This window comes from Athalia rosae, chromosome 3 (genome assembly GCF_917208135.1).
Source record: "Athalia rosae chromosome 3, iyAthRosa1.1, whole genome shotgun sequence".
Classification (NCBI taxonomy): Eukaryota; Metazoa; Arthropoda; class Insecta; order Hymenoptera; family Athaliidae; genus Athalia; species Athalia rosae.
In genome coordinates, this window is record NC_064028.1 from 4,110,185 (window position 1) to 4,130,571 (window position 20,387).

Consider the following 20,387-nt stretch of genomic DNA (forward strand, 5'->3'; position numbering starts at 1 on the left):
AGCTTCGGCAAAAAACGTCCCCGTTACAGCCACCTTGGTTCGCGGTTGAAAAAAGGCCGCGAAAATAATTTTCACAAGCGTCTGTTCCTCGGTTCGAACCAGACATCGAAAAAGAATCGACGAATGATCCATACGAACGAATACGGGAGAGAATGATGCCCGGACTTCCCCGCTGATAGTTTCCCTTTTTGCATAAATATATATTTTTCGCGCGACCAACTTCGGAATTCTTTGCTTTCGAAGGAAGAAGACGTAGACCTCGGACCTCTGCGATTCCGTAGTTGTACACACTCACATTTACAATTATACAACTACAATTCGCATCACACCCCCTCCGCTCTCTCTACGGTTGTTATCCTTGATTCGTCATGCAATATGTAGCTCACGTACGAACCTCCGTAATTCTTTATGGTGTTGGTACGATACTCTCATATGTATCTTAGGTAGTCTGACTTATGTACCTACCTGTTTCTCTGCAGCCCGTTTAACGACTTTCATCTCGAGCTTTGATTTTCATTTTACATTCCCTCGGGAATTTTCTTTTCAATATTATAGGGGTTCTTTATGTTCGGTGATAAGTAAAAGCTCACGTTTCGACTTTCCCATTTCATCGGTCGGTAATAGCTGATTTGCATTTTCGGATCAATGAACTCCGATGCAAAACAAATCCGTGTAATTACGCGTTATTTTCTAAAATTATTCATGATTCAAGAATATCATTTAAAACGAAATTATGTTGAAGTAAATTATCGTAATCACAGTGGAAATATTGCCGATGTGACATCCTTCTCCGTTGAGGTTTTATAATTTATAATTTCTTTATCAATTAAGAAAAAAAAAAAGAGGAATTTCCAAAATTTCGTAAGAAATTTTCCAGTAAATTTCACCACAAGCGGGTCTCGTACTCTCGGTTAATATTCCATGATGAAACGAAATTCTCTATGGGTTAATTGAACCCCTGAACTATGCTCATAAATTGTCATAAGAATCGTACGAGAAATTTGGTGAACAATATTTATAGTTCCGGTTCCTCGCTTATTTGGTCTGTCGTCATATTTTATTACTCGGTGAATTATGGTGACGCGAGGTGATCCTATTAATCAATTACGCCAGCTGCAGAACAGATAAACTATTTGTAATTAACGATGCATTCGACAAATTCCTGAACGCGTTATAAGCGTACATGTATATTGCAGCGACGAGGGAAGGGAAAAAAGAATCTGAAAATAATTATTTTGTCGAATATTTAAATCCTTTTTTTTTCAAATAACTATTCAATTAATTTGTATTCTTGATTTAATTAAGGTTTATTTTTCCCAACTGAATGCAAAAGAAAAATCATTCACAAGCAAATTTCCGTGCAAAAATCTTTGCATTCCTCATTCGTAAATTTTTCAAACCATTCGAAAAATGAACATCTGTGAGTAAATTGATATCGTTGATTAAATATAATCTGTAGTTTTCAGAAGGCGTTATCGGGCTGTTTTCTTGAAAGAGCATATTAAGACGTATCGGAGGCAGGACAAAATGAAAAGATCGTAGGTCGTCCCCTTGTGCTTCGTTCAACGTTTCAAGACTCCTGTTCTGTTTAAGAGCCTGCAACAGTGAACCGCATCTACTTCCGTTTCCGTCTCAACAAACTTCCGTTCGTTCTACGCTACACGACGTACGACAATGCAGGCTCTCAGACCAAATTTGGAGCGATCGAATCTTACAATTAGCATCATAAATGCGAACGCCGCGATGCATCGAAAAGAATAACGATCACGTTATGGCCGATGCATTTCAAAATCTACACGACGACACGAGGTCGCTATACTGTCTCGAATAATTACGTACATATACATATAATAATATACACGTGTCCTCGCATTATACTTTTTATATTTGTTTCGTAGTATTTTCTTTTCTTCTTTTTTCTTTTACTCCATTCTTCATCTGGATTCTACCTTCGTTCGAGCATTGTTAACATATAAATGCTTATAATAAGAACTTTTACGCATCGTTGGATAATTTTATGCGAGTTTTTTTTTTTCTTCCCGAGACCGTGAAGTACGAACTGCGGTTTCGATCTCGAGGAATCGAGCGAATCAGACAGAGAGGTACAGACAGAGGGAGTCGAGGGTCAGATGTATAGTTGGGCTTTTTGATCCGTGACTTGAAAATTTTAAGTTATTAAACTCGAGTTGAACACGTGACTACACGTACGCGTGTACACCCATCTCGATTCCGATATTTCTTGCTACGATATCGCCGGTTGCTGAGATCCACCTTCGCACCTCTGCAACCTGAAAAATTTAAGTTTCATTTCCGTATCGAATCGCGTCACGTACAGCTATGCACAATGTACAATACCATCGTACGTACGTACTGTTCGGCATACGTGTTTGTACTTTTTTTTTTGTTCCTCGTCCCTTTGTTTTCGGCTATGTTTCGAATTTAAATTGAAACCCTGAGGTAGAGGCACGGGCATCGTAATTGATTATCGATAGACGATGATATGGACGTCTCCGTCATTACGGCAGCATCAGCATTGGCCTACTTTAGGTCCCTGCACGCTTCGCTTGTCTCGTGCTGACTAACTTAACGTAACATTTACTAATAGAACGATAACGATAACTGCTGTTAATAATGCTGCTCGTTCTACGACGTTTTCTTCCGTGCCTAATTGGAGGTTGAACTATTGTTGGATTATTGTTATTGACCCTTCGATAAATTGTTTATACTGGCAATGCTATATTCATTGTTATATCGGTACCTAGAGTCGTGACTAGATACTTCCGGGAACCCTGCGGAAATTTATATCGAGAAAATTATTACGGAGTCCGAGGGACGCGCCGAAATGGTTTTTTTTTTTTTTATTTCATTTATTTATTTTATTTTTATTTTTACAATCCGGAAAAGGAAGAGGAATATTAAAGTAATTGCGGTTGTATAATAAGAATTTAACGACATTTCGAAGAAAATATTAATAGGATATTATATTATTTTCAAGGGAAGCTAGAAGACGATTATATACCGCAAAAGTTTGTCTGTCGCGTCTGCAATATTTATTTATTCAATCTAAATAAATCTTCATGCGACGAAATTTTTCTTAATTTTTTTTACCCCGACGATTATCTCATCTTTAATTGCTCATTCACGATTCCGTTCGCTCGAAGAGTCTTCGAAACTTTAATTTTATATCCATCGATAAATAATCGTCTACGGGGTGGTAGGTTTGATGCTGCGAATTACGTGTTCCGATTTATCGACAAAATTCGAGCAACTACCAAGTCGAGATCATCTGAGAATCTAAACGAGGCAGTTGATGAGGAAATTTTCAGTTTACAAGTTCGCGATTCGCGGCGCGTTGCTATTTATGACAAGTTCACACTTCCGACTCCGGAAATGACTTCGAGGTTTAGGGATTTTGTGGGTCTTGGTTCAGTGATTCAGTTGTAGCAATAATAACGTGCCAACCTCAACTCATAATCGAGGTCTTGCATCGGCCGCCTCATCGGAAGACCTTGAGGTCGGTACGTCTACAAAAATTTGTCGGTGCTCAGCTGGTGCTCAGAATCTCGTGTGCGGGGCGTTTAAAATACTTGGACGAGAACCTACAACGATACAACTTTGAGTCCTTGAACAATGAAATCACGTGCAAATTATTATACACGCGAAACGATCAATAGATCCCTGTATACGTACGTGCGATTTTCGTTTTACTTTTCACGTTATGTAATTCGTACACGATCGGTTGAAAAGATTTTTTGTCTTCTCTCATCTCTTCTTACTTTGTTTTTTGACCGAAACGATCTTAAGAAGCAATTAGGAAAAATATGGGAGTATAATGTATCCATAGATAAGAATTTTTCGCCTTTTTTTTTTCTTCAAATATTATAGTTCTCACAATTTTTGGAGCAACAATCGTACCTTGTTCAAGAGTTTCCGGTAACGATACCACGTTATCTCCTATCATAAAATGTATACGGGTTTGCGTATAGCAGTTGGCCAAATATTATTCCATCATTTTTATATGCTATATGTATGTATAATCAATGTACATCGGATGAGTATGTAATGATATTGTGTATATCACATGAATCGTGGGATATGTATATGCAGGTGCTGTACGACACCATTTTTTTTTAACGTTCCTTCGTTATCCTACAAAACTTACGAATGGAGTGCTAGCAGGGAATCGGATTTCAATTTCACGAAGATTTCAATGTGAAAAAAAAAAACGAAAACTGTAGCTATCTTTTCCATTTTTCCATTAGACGGTCGCCACCGTTCGACTGATTTTTATTTTTTGTCTTCTTATCTCTGCCCGACAAAATGCAGAGGACATAATTTACGACTCGCGACATAATGAAGGCGATGTTGAGCGGTCTGTTTGTCGAGGCGAACACACTGAACATTTAATTTTGTCGATATTTTTTATAACGTACAGTACCAGGGAAAATCTTATCGGAAAAACGAAACATTACACATTTATGCATGCGGTTTAAATACAACGAACGTCCGCAGTTGCAACTTTCATGTTATATTCTGTATACACGACGTGAACCGCAGAAAATGTTCTGTCTAAATTATCTTTTCTTCCTCGACTTTTTTTTATGCTTAATTGAGCACGTATTTCTATAGCGAATCAATATTTGGCAACGTGCAGTTATTTTTCAATCATTTTGATAATGCTTCAGTTATTACCATACCTGATAATGTAATAAGAACCTGTTTCTTTATTGGTATATAAATTACACCGGATGTACCGCGATTTTCGATTTTGTCAGACCCGTTTGTTCGCAATCTTGATATATTTTTTTTTTTAGCGAATAAACTCGATTATCCAGAAAGCAGAAGTGAAGAAAAATTGCAAGAAAAATTCTTTACATCCCTTGGGATAGGTCAGTGCGAAAGTATGAAAGAAAAAACGCCGAGGATCAGAAGCTTGTCGATTTGGCATTGAACGTTCCATTATAGTAATAAAGCATGTGTGTATGCATGTACCTATATAACGTACATGATAATTTGCCGATAAGGAATAGCAGCACGTGTGCGTGAAAACGAGGGATAATTTTCAAAAATCATTTCAGATATGCTTTACGGTAAGCATCTCCTCTATGTTCGAATCGGTGGTCGATCGAATGATCAGAACTGACGAGACGCGGTCAGAAATGATAATGCCGATATATACCGATCGTCGTGTCGCATTCCATCGGATAAAGCATCGGCCTATGGGTGGTGTCCGTCGTTGAATAGATCGCCAATAAATAAATGGTAAAGAATTGCGTCTCTGCGTCATTGTCACAATGAAATATTTTATTGTCAGTGACCCGCGTTTACGTGTTACCGGTCACGTTGTCTCCTCTTCGTTTTTCGTACACCGCCACGAACCGATAATAATTGTGAGACGGACAAAAATCCACACATATATTACAATATGGTTATATACTACATACATGCACCTGTACCAATCGTTCTCAAAAGCCGACGTCAATATTTTTGCTTTATCCATTTTTTCTTTATAGACTGCTCTACACGGACGTGTACATTACATCGATTTTCCATGTTGTTTTTATCACGAAGAATTATTATTTAGCCAAGGCATATAAGCGTAATGAATGTGTGCAACTTATTATACCATTTTGGGGCGAGTCCAGAATGATAATATATATTATAATTATATGTACATAACACCGATCGGCTGCGACGTGTCGCGTAATTAATGTCTTTTTTTTTGTTTTTCTTTAAAATTTGCTCGCGTAGTTTTTTTATTCTTTCATTTCGAATTATTATCATTTATTAATTGCACACATCTTCACCTTACATCGCACCGGAGTAAACCGGTTCTTGCAACGATTATTCTTATATGCGTTGTATATAAATAACAAAATACGCGTGGATATCGTTATGTGATTTTAATTCGCTCCCCAGAATTTTGAAAAATTTTTCCCCAATATTCGAAACATATTTATGCAGCTTTCGGCGGTTTTCACGGTATCGAAAACCGGTAGACGATAATGAGGATGAAAAATGATCGCGCCGGATCGTGGCAAGAATGATTTTATTACACCTACGTTACGGCCCCGTCACTATTCGAATCAATTGATTCTATCTTGCAAGTTCACACAGCCTATTGTAATTGCTATATATTTGATGACGTGCGACATGTGCGTATGATTTTATATTATTCACCACGATGTAAAAATATGAATTTCATTGGAATGTAGTTATCTATTTATTCTAGTTTCGAAAAATTTTGGAAGACCGATGAAAGAGATTCACCCCGTGTTGAAAGGGATTTCGTGATCCTGGAAGTTTTATTTTAGATGTGATTGGATTTCTGTTCTGGGATTTCATTATCCAGTCACGTATAGTCGGATCTGAAGAGGAATTCCCAGTAGATTTTATTGAATCTAAAGTTAGATCGCGGTAGGTTTTACCAGATTTTTAATCACATCGAAATCCTTCGAGTTTGTAACACTCTGACGAGGTCGCATCCCAGATCAATTTTTGATCCGTAGATCGTGAAAGCCTCTCGCAAAAATCGTTATCGAAATTTTTGTCACATACGCTCTTTTTTCTTACCTACGTACGCGCACATAGATATTCTTAATGAATCGACTTGCTCAACTTCCGTTTTGTAATTAGTTATAGGAGCTCGAGTTACGAATATGCGTTAGCACGTCACACAGCGTCGCTTATTAGAGATAATTTACTGTAGTTACCCATAATCAACTCGATAAAAATGTTGCACCGATATTATTTCGACGTCAGCAATTTTTTATGTACATATAAATCGTCTCAGATGCAATTGAATATCCGTATATGACGCGCTTAACTTCGTCACTCGTCGGCATCTCTAATGATGGAATGTACGAGGTGAATTATCTTTGCGGGCTATATTAATTGTCATTACAAATTAGTCGACCAGTTGTACTATTGTCATAATAGAACTAATTGTAAGTGAACTATTTTTATGGTCTTATGCAACCTCGTTGCATATGAATATTTATCGTCAATTTATCAGACCGTACTTAGAAACATATCATTTACGTCAGGATTCCCCCTCGATCAATGCTTCATCGAACGATATTATGACGTTTTATTAGAATTCATAATCAGACGAGTGATCTAACCGATTTGTTAAAAAGCAATTCATTTGACAAAGAGGAATATTCCTACAGTTTACGAGAATATCAGACTTTGCGCTAGATTAATTTTCATTTATTTCATTTTACAGGTTTCCATGAACGAAACGAATTTCAACGTTCTATGGATGGGCAATCATCCTAAGCCTGACGTTCTTCGCAACTTGACACCATATCAGAAGGTCAATCACTTTCCGAGGTAAAAATTAACGCGTTTACTAAACATCGATGAATTATTGATTTTTACACATTTCAAGAAATTCTGTAACTGTTACAAGATGCGCGTAGACCGTAGATTACAACAGCTATTGTGCATTGTAGGTCGTACGAAATCACACGTAAGGATCGGCTTTATAAGAACATTGAAGCGATGCAAAGGAGCAAAGGTGCCAGGAATCTGGATTTTATCCCGCAAACGTTTCTACTTCCTAGCGAATCGAGGGAGTTGTTAACTGCACACTTCAGGTATCGCGGGCCTTGGATTGTAAAACCAAAAGCAAGCTCTCGTGGCCGCGGTATTTACATTGTTAACAGTGTGAGCATTACATTTTTAGGTATGATCTTGTTTGACCGACTGTTCATAGTATACATTTGTTCACTTAAATATTGCAAAAGGAACAGATTTCAATCAGTTCGTATCTCCCAGAAGCCAGAAGGTTTCGTCATCACCTTTGAAGAAGTAGAATCTAAAATGGTTTTCAGTCTTTGCGTCATTCAAATTGGATTCAATGATGTAAAACGAAAATAGCTTGACAATATCGGATTCCATATTGCAGTCTGTGACCCAATAGTTGCTTTTTACAAATGAATACGTATGCCAGTTGTTTCATGCATAATATCGTCATTCAATCGCTGTAACGTGGCCATAATTTAGGGACTTTAGGGAATAAGCCGGTGATCTATATATTTTATACATATACGCGGTATGACCGACAGCGTCAAAGTATATGTATATTAAATATCTGAATAATAGCATCAGATTATTACCGGGGGCTTAACAAACTCATGATTAGTTCAAGCGATGCGCTATTTCCATTTAGCTGCCAAAGTGTAAACGAGCCAGCATTATTTGAGAGTAGAAACAATCATTTTATTCTCTTATGTTTTAGCCAGAGAAGATCCTCACAGATGAATCGGTTATCGTGGCTCAGTACATAAACAATCCACTTTTGGTGGATGGACATAAATGCGATTTGCGATTGTATGTAGCAGTCACAAACTATGATCCACTTTTGATATACCTTTACGAGGAAGGACTAGTCAGATTTGCCACTGTCAAGTACGACGGTGGTCATCAATATGTATGGAATCCATGCATGCATCTCTGCAACTATAGCATCAATAAGTTCCATGTGGATTATATCAAGTAAGTTAATTATTCTACATATTTTATATCACAATAATACTGCACCTCATTGTTACACAGGCTTTTGTAAATCGAAAATAACTCTTGCTTTGACACACTTCTTAATTTAGATGCATCACCATTTATGTAGTGAAGAAGTCTGAGGCTACTTGTTCAGCTTTTCTTGAGTAATCGTTTTCTGTCGCATACAAAAACCTTGGCAGCTCTTGTCCTGCTTTACTACCATCAAAGTAATATCACGGTGTTTGGTATCGAACTTACACCCATAATTTTTTATAATCTATATGATCCCCTTCACAAAACTTGATCTACAAGTCCCTGATTCATGGATTCACAGTTGATTCGAATGAATGAAGTATAAAACTATTGAATAATTTGAAATATGGCATAAGCATGAGTAAGAAAGATTACACGTGTATTTGTAGCTTCGGTTATTTAAAAACTTCATGTAATATTGCGTTTCAGGAGTGAGGATCCAGATGCGGAAGATGTTGGTCATAAATGGACACTGTCAGCTTTGTTACGGCATCTAAGATCAATGGGACAAGATACAGAATTATTGATGCAAAGGATAGAGGATGTTATTGTGAAATCTATTTTAGCCACTGCCTCTGGCATTGTCAGCGGGGTGAAGCAGTTTGTCAAACATCCAGATACCTGTTTTGGTGGGTTCTTTTTATTCACAGTTGTAGACAACTACGTATATTGGGTAGGCATCGATACATGAAAATAACATTCATAAATTTTACAGAATTGTTTGGATTTGATATACTGATTGATGACACCCTAAAACCTTGGCTACTGGAGGTTAACCTGACCCCATCATTAGGCTGTGATTCTCCGTTAGATGTGAGATTGAAATCCGCTCTGATGACTGATCTGCTTACTCTTGTTGGGATTGCCGCTATTGATCCAATATTGAGACCTCAGAGCACTCACAATCGTTCAGTTGTCAATCCTCCCAAGAAAATGACCAGCGTAAGTGGATTCAGACTTTGAATATTCTTATTTGTAACAAGTGACTTCCTCATTCGAGAAGGTGGGTAACGTCTAACGGCACATGTGTGTAACTCAGTACAGGAGAGTCCATTCAGCGGAAATGTTGATGCTCAAAAAGAAAACTGTAGCAAAAAATAGCGTCAATAAATCAGGTCTCACAGCCGAACAACAGAGGATAGTAGCGTCGGCTCGAGGGCAGTTTGAACGAAGAGGTGGATTTGTTCGCATTTTTCCAAGTCCAAAATCATGGGAAATGTATTCTCAATACCTTGGTGAGTCATTAGATGGCCTGGATAATAATTTCAGGGCTGAGAGCAGTTGGCCTTCCCACTTGAGTCGTTGTTTTCAATGCAATTTTCACTGCCATGCTTTGTCATTGTATGTTGTAGCAATACGTGAAGTTTCGCTTTGAATTTACACTTTTATTCCAAATTGTGTTTTCAGTTTGAATAGTGACGCTATCTTGTTAATTTTAAGGATTAAATGCGATTTGGCACAGCCGGAATTACTTTAATTTTTTATCCCACTTCTTGGACTATGAGTTTCAATCTTAATTCCGCACTAGTCATTTGCGAATTATTTGCACATTTCGAGTCAATAAATTCAAGGTCAAAAATAATGTATTTATCAAAGAAACACGCATAAGAATATGTATTAGATCGAGAGATTCGTTTAGCTATGCGTCAAGTATATCAAAAACGATAGTTGATTACCCTGATTTCTGAACATAAATAACAAAACTCATTACAGTCGTTACTGATTTGTCAATTCACAGATCCTGTCACAGGAATACCAGTAGTTACGGATCCATTGGGTCCAGGAAGAATACCACAGCAAGTCAATACCAATCATAATCTGATGTTACATGAACAACTATTCCCAGCTGCTAGCCGAATCACCGGATTTATTATTCCAGAAGTGACGTTGGATAGGCTCTCTAGGTATGCGACGCCGTTCCTGAACTCATAGTCCTCTTATTTTTTGTTTTGATATTTATTTTTTTTCGTCTCTATCGCATCTATCCATTTGGTATTAATACAAAGGTATCTATAATTTTCAACAGATACGAGAGATACGAGAGGGCTTTGGTGAAAGGCCACAAGCAAAGCCTAGACCGCGGAGATAGCAAAGAAAATTTAGACGTAGACACACATAAGTACAAAACCCAAGTGATCCATCTTATGGAGGAAGGAAATAAACTCAGGTCAGTATTTCTACGTGGATTGACGCTTATTCGGAAATAAGAACTGGCGAAATCCTGAGATATGTCACATCCACCAAACATTTTTTGTTATTGTCAATGTGTATTATCTCATGGCTCAGGAACGGGTGTAAAATAGTTGCCGATGGTTATGATTACCTTAATATAACTTTAAATCTGTTTTTTATCAGCCTCAAGTCCGTCTCCGTTTCCCCCGTGCGACAAGATAAAATTTCGTCTTATGCATCAAATTTTGCTCGCATAAATAATGGTTCAAAACGAACTAGAAGTAAAAGTCGAAGAAGAAGCGAAATAGTTTGCGGTTTTTGGTTGGATACAGCAGTCCGAGCGCGCTATGATTTTGTATTTTCTAAGAACGTAAATCTCCTGAAAAAAATCGAACTTAAGAAATTCAAGACGAATGATATAATTACCGTTAAATATCCACTCAAAAGTGGGTGTTCGCAGAAGAAAAATCATATTCCATCGCATAACGTAATAAGATTTCTGTGAAATTTATGTAAATGATAATAAAAGCTTCATCGACCACTATGATCGCAATTAATCAAATGGCTTGAAAAACGTGAAAGTTTACCGAATTTAGTTTGATTTATGTGCTAAAGTAAGTTACACGGGCCACTTTGAAAGTGAAAAGCAATAATTGATACGATTGGAGGACATTTTCTAAATCTTTTTATTGCTCATTTTTACAGCCCAGGCGAAGCAAGAAAAGCTTTTGGACTATACTTAGGATGCATTTTGCGTAAGATTTCTCAGCCTAGTGCAGACTCGGCGTGCTGCGAACTTGTTATGAAATTCCTTCAGCAGTCTGCTAGTAATTTACGCACACCCTTCTTATTCACTGTAAGTATACACAGAGCTATTTACCGTAATCTCAACGTTGTTCTCCGCCAGTCCGAACATGATAAATAGGTAAGAACCTCTCCGATAATTTTTTTATTTTTTTGTTTTAGCTACCTAGTAATAAATTAGGCGACAAAGACCGTGCGGCGATAACTGCCAAACAATTGTCCGACTTCTTGCATCTGTACAACAGAGAAACAGATTTGTATGCGGATACGGTAGACCGTCCGCGAACTGTACCAAACAGATTATTCCAAAAATTTCTCGCAACTGCTAAGTAAGTGTTTCCAAATACGATAAACCGGAACATTATCGACCTACCTCTAAATATTAGTTCAATGTGTTTCTGAGGTACTTATTGTACGATGATGCATGACTCTCGAACAAAATTATTGATTCTGTTCACTGGAGTAATAATGATGATTTCTTTGTGGTACAGCGAAGAAGATCTGGATGACGTACTAATACTCCAAACACGACTGTATAACTGCGCGCACAGCTTTCTAGGCAGAAGTGGTTTTGCGGGTAGCCTTCGTGGACCGAATTTATTGGGTTCCTTGCCTCATATCACCTCGAGGGTACATTCTAATGCCACTAGCACTGAGCAGTGTAAATGTAACCAACCTAACAACAGGGCAAATAAGCCTCCACGCTGATGAATTACGAGCGTCACTGCGTTCAAATCCTTCTAGGTCAAATTTTAACATTATCAAACTTATTTATTGCAATGTCCATCCATATTGTGGCAAATGAGAGATGCATAGCGTTTTGAATTGCACAACATGCGACCGGATGTAGCTTGACGGCTTTTGTGCCTGAGATGATTCGATGCTACAATAGATTACAAAGGGCTTCTGAGTGCAAGGTTCTATTACTTTACGCTTAATAATAATTGTTGAAAAAATTTGATAATTCTAAATCTAGGTAACTTTCTTATTGTTACTCCGGGTCTCGTCAATTTCGCTTCGAGTGATCCGAAAATTGCATTCATTGCCAAAATAGGTACTATGGCTTTCAATTTTATTCACGTTCCTTTATGTCGTAAGTAAATTAATAGCTGAACGTATCTTCAATTCACATTAATGGAATTGGGCAATAATTTTTTTTCACTAGAATGCAAATTGATCATTCAAAAGCTCTTGAGTCTTACAATCGATTAACAAAACTGTTATTAACGCTTACTTTATGATGCTCATGATATAGCGATTGGCATTCGAAACGCTTACCTACATCTTCAATCTAGAGAGATATCTTAAGTTGGTCAACAACACCTAAATCTAACATCATAGAATATGTTGAAACAGTTTTCCAATTGAATCCTCGGAGCATATATACACTTTTAAATTGCATGCTTTTTTACAATGTACTTTTATAGGTAGAGATATTTTACACAAACGACGTATGTTCTATTTATTTTACTCATTATAATTGGCCAATCCTGGCAAGTCAGATTTGATCTGACAGCGTCAATATTTTCACTCCAAGAGACGGAATCTTGATTAAAGTTTAAAGCAAATTTCAAGAGCCTAGTCAACCGTTGTCAACAAATTTAATTATGTTCAAATAGTTCCAATTTCAAGGTGTATATAGTAATAGAAGTCGCAAAACGTTAATTAAAGCTAATATTGCAAGTGAGTGACAAGGGGTACCCTTTCTCACTCATTCTTTGGTGTTATTTAATATTTATTCTCTCGAATGACAAACAAATGGTTATAATGAACGTTTGACTTAAATTGATGATTACTCACATGCCGTACGAACTTATGATTTCTGATATGTTGGGGATCATGTGTTTTTTTTTCATCAATTTAAATTATTTAATAGAATAAAATTGATTCGTCTACCGAGCAATTACGAAAAATTATATGTTTAATCATGAAAAATAGGTTGACTTGGTTACATATAATAGAAGACTTTACATTTTAACCATTTATGTGTCCATTCATTTTCTAATGATAATCTTGTAGTGAATGGCCTAATAGACAATATTGATAAGAAAAAATTATCTGTCGTAAATCGGCAAATTCTAGAAAAAACGAATTTCTTCAAACAGATTATCAATATTTCTCGAAATATCGTTCCTATTAGCACTGTGGTCTCTTCCATTTAACAAGTTTCTTTACAATAATGAGTATTAACAATCTTAATGTTTAATTTTGCTCTTCGTGTCTAGTCATTCCAGAAATGGTGCACATTTGTGACCAAACGATAAATATTTAATCAATTGTTGAGCAATTTAACAAACACCCAATTACGAATATTACGTTTATTGTTGGAGCGTTGCAATATGAGAATAGCAGTTGCAGATTTGACGTGTATTTTATTACCACAATTAAAATCTAGTTCCAAAAATTGAATAGCTGCTTAAAATAATATCAATCAATACATTCATGCCTCTCAGATATGTTTGAGAACAAATGTTATAATTGATAAGTATCTCTACGATTTATGTCTGAGGGAAATGAATAAGAAACATTATCACAAACACAAGTGAACTTAATAGTGTAAATTAAAATATGTAAAATAATATATCGCTAGTATCGGAAATACCTAGGTAGTGCGTCAGGCTTTTTGAAAACAGAATGACTGAAGTGTCTCATAAGTTATGCAGGCTTTTTATGATGCATGGGGTTGGCAGGCCCCAATCCACATGTTTCCACGAATTGAGTGCTAGCGCACAATATTCATTACCATCCATCCGATTCCGTCTGTATTTTACTGATTTGTGCACAAAGTAAGATAACTTTGGATTTCTATTTTCGAATTTGTCTACAAATGATAAGCTACCGCCCGAAGTATTGATAGTTATTTATTATCCCAGATGTTTTCTCCAGCTTTTCGTACTTGATATACATGCACTATGAATTAAACCATGTGGTAAATATCACAGACAATTTGTTAGAATTGTACTAACTTAGGCAGCTCATGTTTATATTAACTTAGAATAACGTCGTTTATTTATAGAGTTTTTATCACTTGTTCATTATAATTTATTGTTTTAGTTAACACTTATGTTGTTATAGAGATATTTATTCAGTTACTCTCGTGAAGTTGTTTGGCGCTGTATTATAAATCTTAGTTTTCATTGTCGCAGGAAATGAAGATTTCCTTTCTTTTTATATTTCAAGCCACAAGCGCACAATCATAAGTTCAAGCTAGAAAAATTTAATCACATTATATTAACGCACCTGTGTATTTTCCGTGAACCTGTAGATATTGTCATTGACGATGCGCTACCGTTACTGCGTGTCGCTTCGTTGTCTTTATAGTTTTGAAACTCTGTCGTTTATTTTAGCAAGATTTATCAGCCTTAAAAAATTTACATCTATGCATGACGAAGTAATAAGAAGTTTTTGTGAATGCGGAAATCTCTGCACGTTGCACTACATTTCTCAATACATTACTTTTTTTAGTCTTATATGCAATTAACGTCTTATACTATAAAATAAGATTGACTTCGATTAGAAATATTCTTATATATACCATTTGCTTTGATGGTCTGTCAATCATTGGATAGGTAAAGCTTTTGAAATATTTTTCACTTCAATTTAGTAAATTCGATCAGAATTTTATAACTTTTGACGATAATTTATCCTAAAATATCGAAGAAATGGATCCAAAAGTAGTCAGAATAATTTGATTTCAATCCCCAAACTGCCTCCGATCATTTAAAGTTTAAATTATTGTGAGGAAACAAGACTACCTTAGACTAGTAAATATAGCTGTTCTTTAATAATGTAAAGTCCGTGCGCGGAGGTGTATGCCTCCATCTAATTTTGATATATAAATTGTTCGCGTAGTGGTCGATCACCTGTATACTATACTTAAGTCGAACAAATGTCATTGTGTGTACTTAAAAATTTTGTATTATATCACTTTTGAGTGATTTCTTATGTTAACGTTGTAATGTGAATCAATGTCATTGCTCGTGCTTGTCTTGCAAGGTTTTATGCAGTAATATCAACACCGCAAGTTCCCAACACGATAATTTCCGGTCTTGGGTTTTCATGTTTGATGATACATTTTTGATGTAGCCATCGCAGTTGAAATTCACCATTTCTTGCGATTAATTACCAACGAGATCACGAGCAGATCTTGAAATCAATTTCAGAATGAATGAGGGGTGCTTTCATGAACTACTCACATTCTACATGTGATTTTAAACAAATTTACTAGTCAGCTTAAAGAATTGATTTTTTCGAAAAGACATCTAAAACTTAACAAACTATGGATGATTCAGAAATATCAGCTTTGTAAAGAAAAACAATGTAACAAATAGTACTGGCAATTCTACACGATTTAAAATCTTACAATTAGCGGGAAACTAGCTGCTGGTGTTATGTACAAGAAACATATAGATATGAGTTGAGGATTGAATAGATGATGATTCTTGTCAGCTTTTATAGCATTCATGCAATTGACTAATAAATTACTAACTTGAGTTCAATTCGAGATAATGTAAGAGTTTCTGGGATAAACTGTGGAGGGTTGTATGTATTTCTGACAGCTAGTTCAATATCAAGGTGATTTCAGCTTTATTAACTGATTGTAAAAAATTACATCGTTAAGTATCGAAACAAATATGATGCAGAGGTATTATCAAAACATATTTTTCCGAATGTATAAAGTGATTAACTACAAACTACGATTAATAAAAACATTTCACTTGGACTTTGAAGTCAAAGGCTCTTCTTTTAATCCAACAATACCTAGATTTTTTTATGATATCACAGGGTTGACATCTCGCACTACAATATGCGTTTCGTTCAACTATTGCAAATGCATTCACCAGACGTAATCGTATCAGAAATATGTATACTGCGTCAGCCATGAAGATCAAAACACTTTCTGATTATTATTTGATGCACAATAGTTGAAATTTGGCCTGAATTGTGAGAACAAATCATGTGTCAAACTAAGATTCAGCGTTTTTATGAGTCGAAAAATATTCTCCGGGGTATTTTCACCTGAGAAACACAAATCAGTCAGAAACAATACTCATTGAGATATCTTATTTTTTCAGTACTCTCGGGACATCCAACGTTCTACGAAGTCAGCCAGGACTCGCCTAAGAAGACAACAGCCAAATTGACAAATTCTCACTCACTAACAAGCATCATCTTACCGTCCACTTGAGTTCATACGCTTTGCATGAGAATTAATTATTATGATTCACTATTATGCGCAAAATTGATGACGCATGAATAAGTTATGCTATCTTTCTGTATTCTATGTAATAGAATTACTTAAGCACTATAAAAATATTGAAATGAAAATACATCTTGTGAATAATATCGAAACGCCGTTAGTAGAGTATTGAATATTTTGCTGAAGCATTTCCTAAATGTATTTGACCATTAATAAACGAACGGCTATTTTTATATCAACTGTCTGGATCTTATTGATTATGCTCCTGCATCCGTTATTCGTTTGTATACATAGGCTCACACATGATGAGGCCTGCAAGAAACTGGGCAGTGTCTTGATCTTATAGCAGAGTGGTACGATTAAACAGGCAGGATTGAATGCATACACAGGATGAGGCACCCGGTCTCGGAATACCTCCTCAGGATTTCTGTTCTCCTGATACAAATTTTTATTTTCGGCGAAAATTTTCATTTCCGAATTTGGAATACCTCCTCGGGTATCCTGTTCTCCTGATACCAAAAAAAAAAAAAAAAAATTCGGAAAGAGATTGAACACACATGATTGAAGGCAAGCACATGATGAGGCACCCGGTCTCGGAATACCTCCTCAGGATTTCTGTTCTCCTGATACAAATTTTTATTTTCGGCGAAAATTTTCATTTCCGAATTTGGAATACCTCCTCGGGTATCCTGTTCTCCTGATACCAAAAAAAAAAAAAAAAAATTCGGAAAGAGATTGAATACACATGATTGAAGGCAAGCACATGATGAGGCACCCGGTCTCGGAATACCTCCTCAGGATTTCTGTTCTCCTGATACAAATTTTTATTTTCGGCGGAAATTTTTATTTCCGAATCTGGAATACCTCCTCGGGTATCCTGTTCTCCTGATACCAAAAAAAAAAAAAAAAAAATTCAGAAAGAGATTGAATACACATGATTGAAGGCAAACACATGATGAGGCACCCGGTCTCGGAATACCTCCTCAGGATTTCTGTTCTCCTGATACAAATTTTTATTTTCGGCGAAAATTTTCATTTCCGAATTTGGAATACCTCCTCGGGTATCCTGTTCTCCTGATACAAAAAAAAAAAAAAAATTCCGAAAGAGATTGAATACACATGATTGAAGGCAAGCACATGATGAGGCACCAGGTCTAGGAATACCTCCTCAGGATTTCTGTTCTCCTGATACAAATTTTTATTTTCGGCGAAAATTTTCATTTCCGAATTTGGAATACCTCCTCGGGTATCCTGTTCTCCTGATACCAAAAAAAAAAAAAAAAAAATTCGGAAAGAGATTGAATACACATGATTGAAGGCAAGCACATGATGAGGCACCAGGTCTAGGAATACCTCCTCAGGATTTCTGTTCTCCTGATACAAATTTTTATTTTCGGCGAAAATTTTTATTTCCGAATCTGGAATACCTCCTCGGGTATCCTGTTCTCCTGATACCAAAAAAAAAAAAAAATTTCGAAAGAGATTGAATACACATGATTGAAGGCAAGCACATGATGAGGCACCCGGTCTCGGAATACCTCCTCAGGATTTCTGTTCTCCTGATACAAATTTTTATTTTCGGCGAAAATTTTCATTTCCGAATTTGGAATACCTCCTCGGGTATCCTGTTCTCCTGATACCAAAAAAAAAAAAAAAAAATTCGGAAAGAGATTGAATACACATGATTGAAGGCAAGCACATGATGAGGCACCAGGTCTAGGAATACCTCCTCAGGATTTCTGTTCTCCTGATACAAATTTTTATTTTCGGCGAAAATTTTCATTTCCGAATTTGGAATACCTCCTCGGGTATCCTGTTCTCCTGATACCAAAAAAAAAAAAAAAAAATTCGGAAAGAGATTGAATACACATGATTGAAGGCAAGCACATGATGAGGCACCAGGTCTAGGAATACCTCCTCAGGATTTCTGTTCTCCTGATACAAATTTTTATTTTCGGCGAAAATTTTTATTTCCGAATCTGGAATACCTCCTCGGGTATCCTGTTCTCCTGATACCAAAAAAAAAAAAAAATTTCGAAAGAGATTGAATACACATGATTGAAGGCAAGCACATGATGAGGCACCCGGTCTCGGAATACCTCCTCAGGATTTCTGTTCTCCTGATACAAATTTTTATTTTCGGCGAAAATTTTCATTTCCGAATTTGGAATACCTCCTCGGGTATCCTGTTCTCCTGATACCAAAAAAAAAAAAAAAAAAATTCGGAAAGAGATTGAATACACATGATTGAAGGCAAGCACATGATGAGGCACCAGGTCTAGGAATACCTCCTCAGGATTTCTGTTCTCCTGATACAAATTTTTATTTTCGGCGAAAATTTTTATTTCCGAATCTGGAATACCTCCTCGGGTATCCTGTTCTCCTGATACCAAAAAAAAAAAAAAAATTCAGAAAGAGATTGAATACACATGATTGAAGGCAAGCACATGATGAGGCACCCGGTCTCGGAATACCTCCTCAGGATTTCTGTTCTCCTGATACAAATTTTTATTTTCGGCGAAAATTTTCATTTCCGAATTTGGAATACCTCCTCGGGTATCCTGTTCTCCTGATACCAAAAAAAAAAAAAAAAATTCGGAAAGAGATTGAATACACATGATTGAAGACAAGCACATGATGAGGCACCAGGTCTAGGAATACCTCCTCAGGATTTCTGTTCTCCTGATACAAATTTTTATTTTCGGCGAAAATTTTTATTTCCGAATCTGGAATACCTCCTCGGGTATCCTGTTCTCCTGATACCAAAAAAAAAAAAAAAAAAATTCGGAAAGAGATTGAATACACATGATTGAAGGCAAGCACATGATGAGGCACCAGGTCTAGGAATACCTCCTCAGGATTTCTGTTCTCCTGATACAAATTTTTATTTTCGGCGAAAATTTTTATTTCCGAATCTGGAATACCTCCTCGGGTATCCTGTTCTCCTGATACCAAAAAAAAAAAAAAATTTCGAAAGAGATTGAATACACATGATTGAAGGCAAGCACATGATGAGGCACCCGGTCTCGGAATACCTCCTCAGGATTTCTGTTCTCCTGATACAAATTTTTATTTTCGGCGAAAATTTTCATTTCCGAATTTGGAATACCTCCTCGGGTATCCTGTTCTCCTGATACCAAAAAAAAAAAAAAAAATTCAGAAAGAGATTGAATACACATGATTGAAGGCAAGCACATGATGAGGCACCCGGTCTCGGAATACCTCCTCAGGATTTCTGTTCTCCTGATACAAATTTTTATTTTCGGCGAAAATTTTCATTTCCGAATTTGGAATACCTCCTCGGGTATCCTGTTCTCCTGATACCAAAAAAAAAAAAAAAAAATTCGGAAAGAGATTGAATACACATGATTGAAGGCAAGCACATGATGAGGCACCCGGTCTCGGAATACCCCCTCAGGATTTCTGTTCTCCTGATACAAATTTTTATTTTCGGCGAAAATTTTCATTTCCGAATTTGGAATACCTCCTCGGGTATCCTGTTCTCCTGATACAAAAAAAAAAAAAAAATTCCGAAAGAGATTGAATACACATGATTGAAGGCAAGCACATGATGAGGCACCAGGTCTAGGAATACCTCCTCAGGATTTCTGTTCTCCTGATACAAATTTTTATTTTCGGCGAAAATTTTCATTTCCGAATTTGGAATACCTCC

The 20,387-nt window shown here is 36.4% G+C and overlaps 1 protein-coding gene across 4 annotated transcripts in view; it reads left to right on the forward strand.

The window, feature by feature from the left end:
* LOC105686490 (tubulin polyglutamylase TTLL5) overlaps nucleotides 1–16,953 on the forward strand; it is a 34,330-nt gene extending 17,377 nt beyond the window's left edge. For 2 of the 4 annotated variants that reach the window (XM_012401371.3, XM_048653021.1), the window contains exons 5-15: nucleotides 7,229–7,335; nucleotides 7,458–7,671; nucleotides 8,246–8,502; nucleotides 8,968–9,167; nucleotides 9,254–9,480; nucleotides 9,578–9,773; nucleotides 10,277–10,442; nucleotides 10,565–10,705; nucleotides 11,416–11,566; nucleotides 11,677–11,843; nucleotides 12,006–16,237. In XM_012401371.3, coding sequence (XP_012256794.1) covers nucleotides 7,229–7,335; nucleotides 7,458–7,671; nucleotides 8,246–8,502; nucleotides 8,968–9,167; nucleotides 9,254–9,480; nucleotides 9,578–9,773; nucleotides 10,277–10,442; nucleotides 10,565–10,705; nucleotides 11,416–11,566; nucleotides 11,677–11,843; nucleotides 12,006–12,222 — 2,043 coding nt within the window. In that variant the 3' untranslated portion in view covers nucleotides 12,223–16,237. Of the gene's footprint in view, nucleotides 1–7,228; nucleotides 7,336–7,457; nucleotides 7,672–8,245; nucleotides 8,503–8,967; nucleotides 9,168–9,253; nucleotides 9,481–9,577; nucleotides 9,774–10,276; nucleotides 10,443–10,564; nucleotides 10,706–10,893; nucleotides 11,255–11,415; nucleotides 11,567–11,676; nucleotides 11,844–12,005; nucleotides 16,238–16,589 lie in introns of those variants that run through there. The other 2 variants (XM_048653023.1, XM_048653022.1) reach the window with 2 other exon arrangements.
* Nucleotides 16,954–20,387: the final 3,434 nt, after the last annotated feature.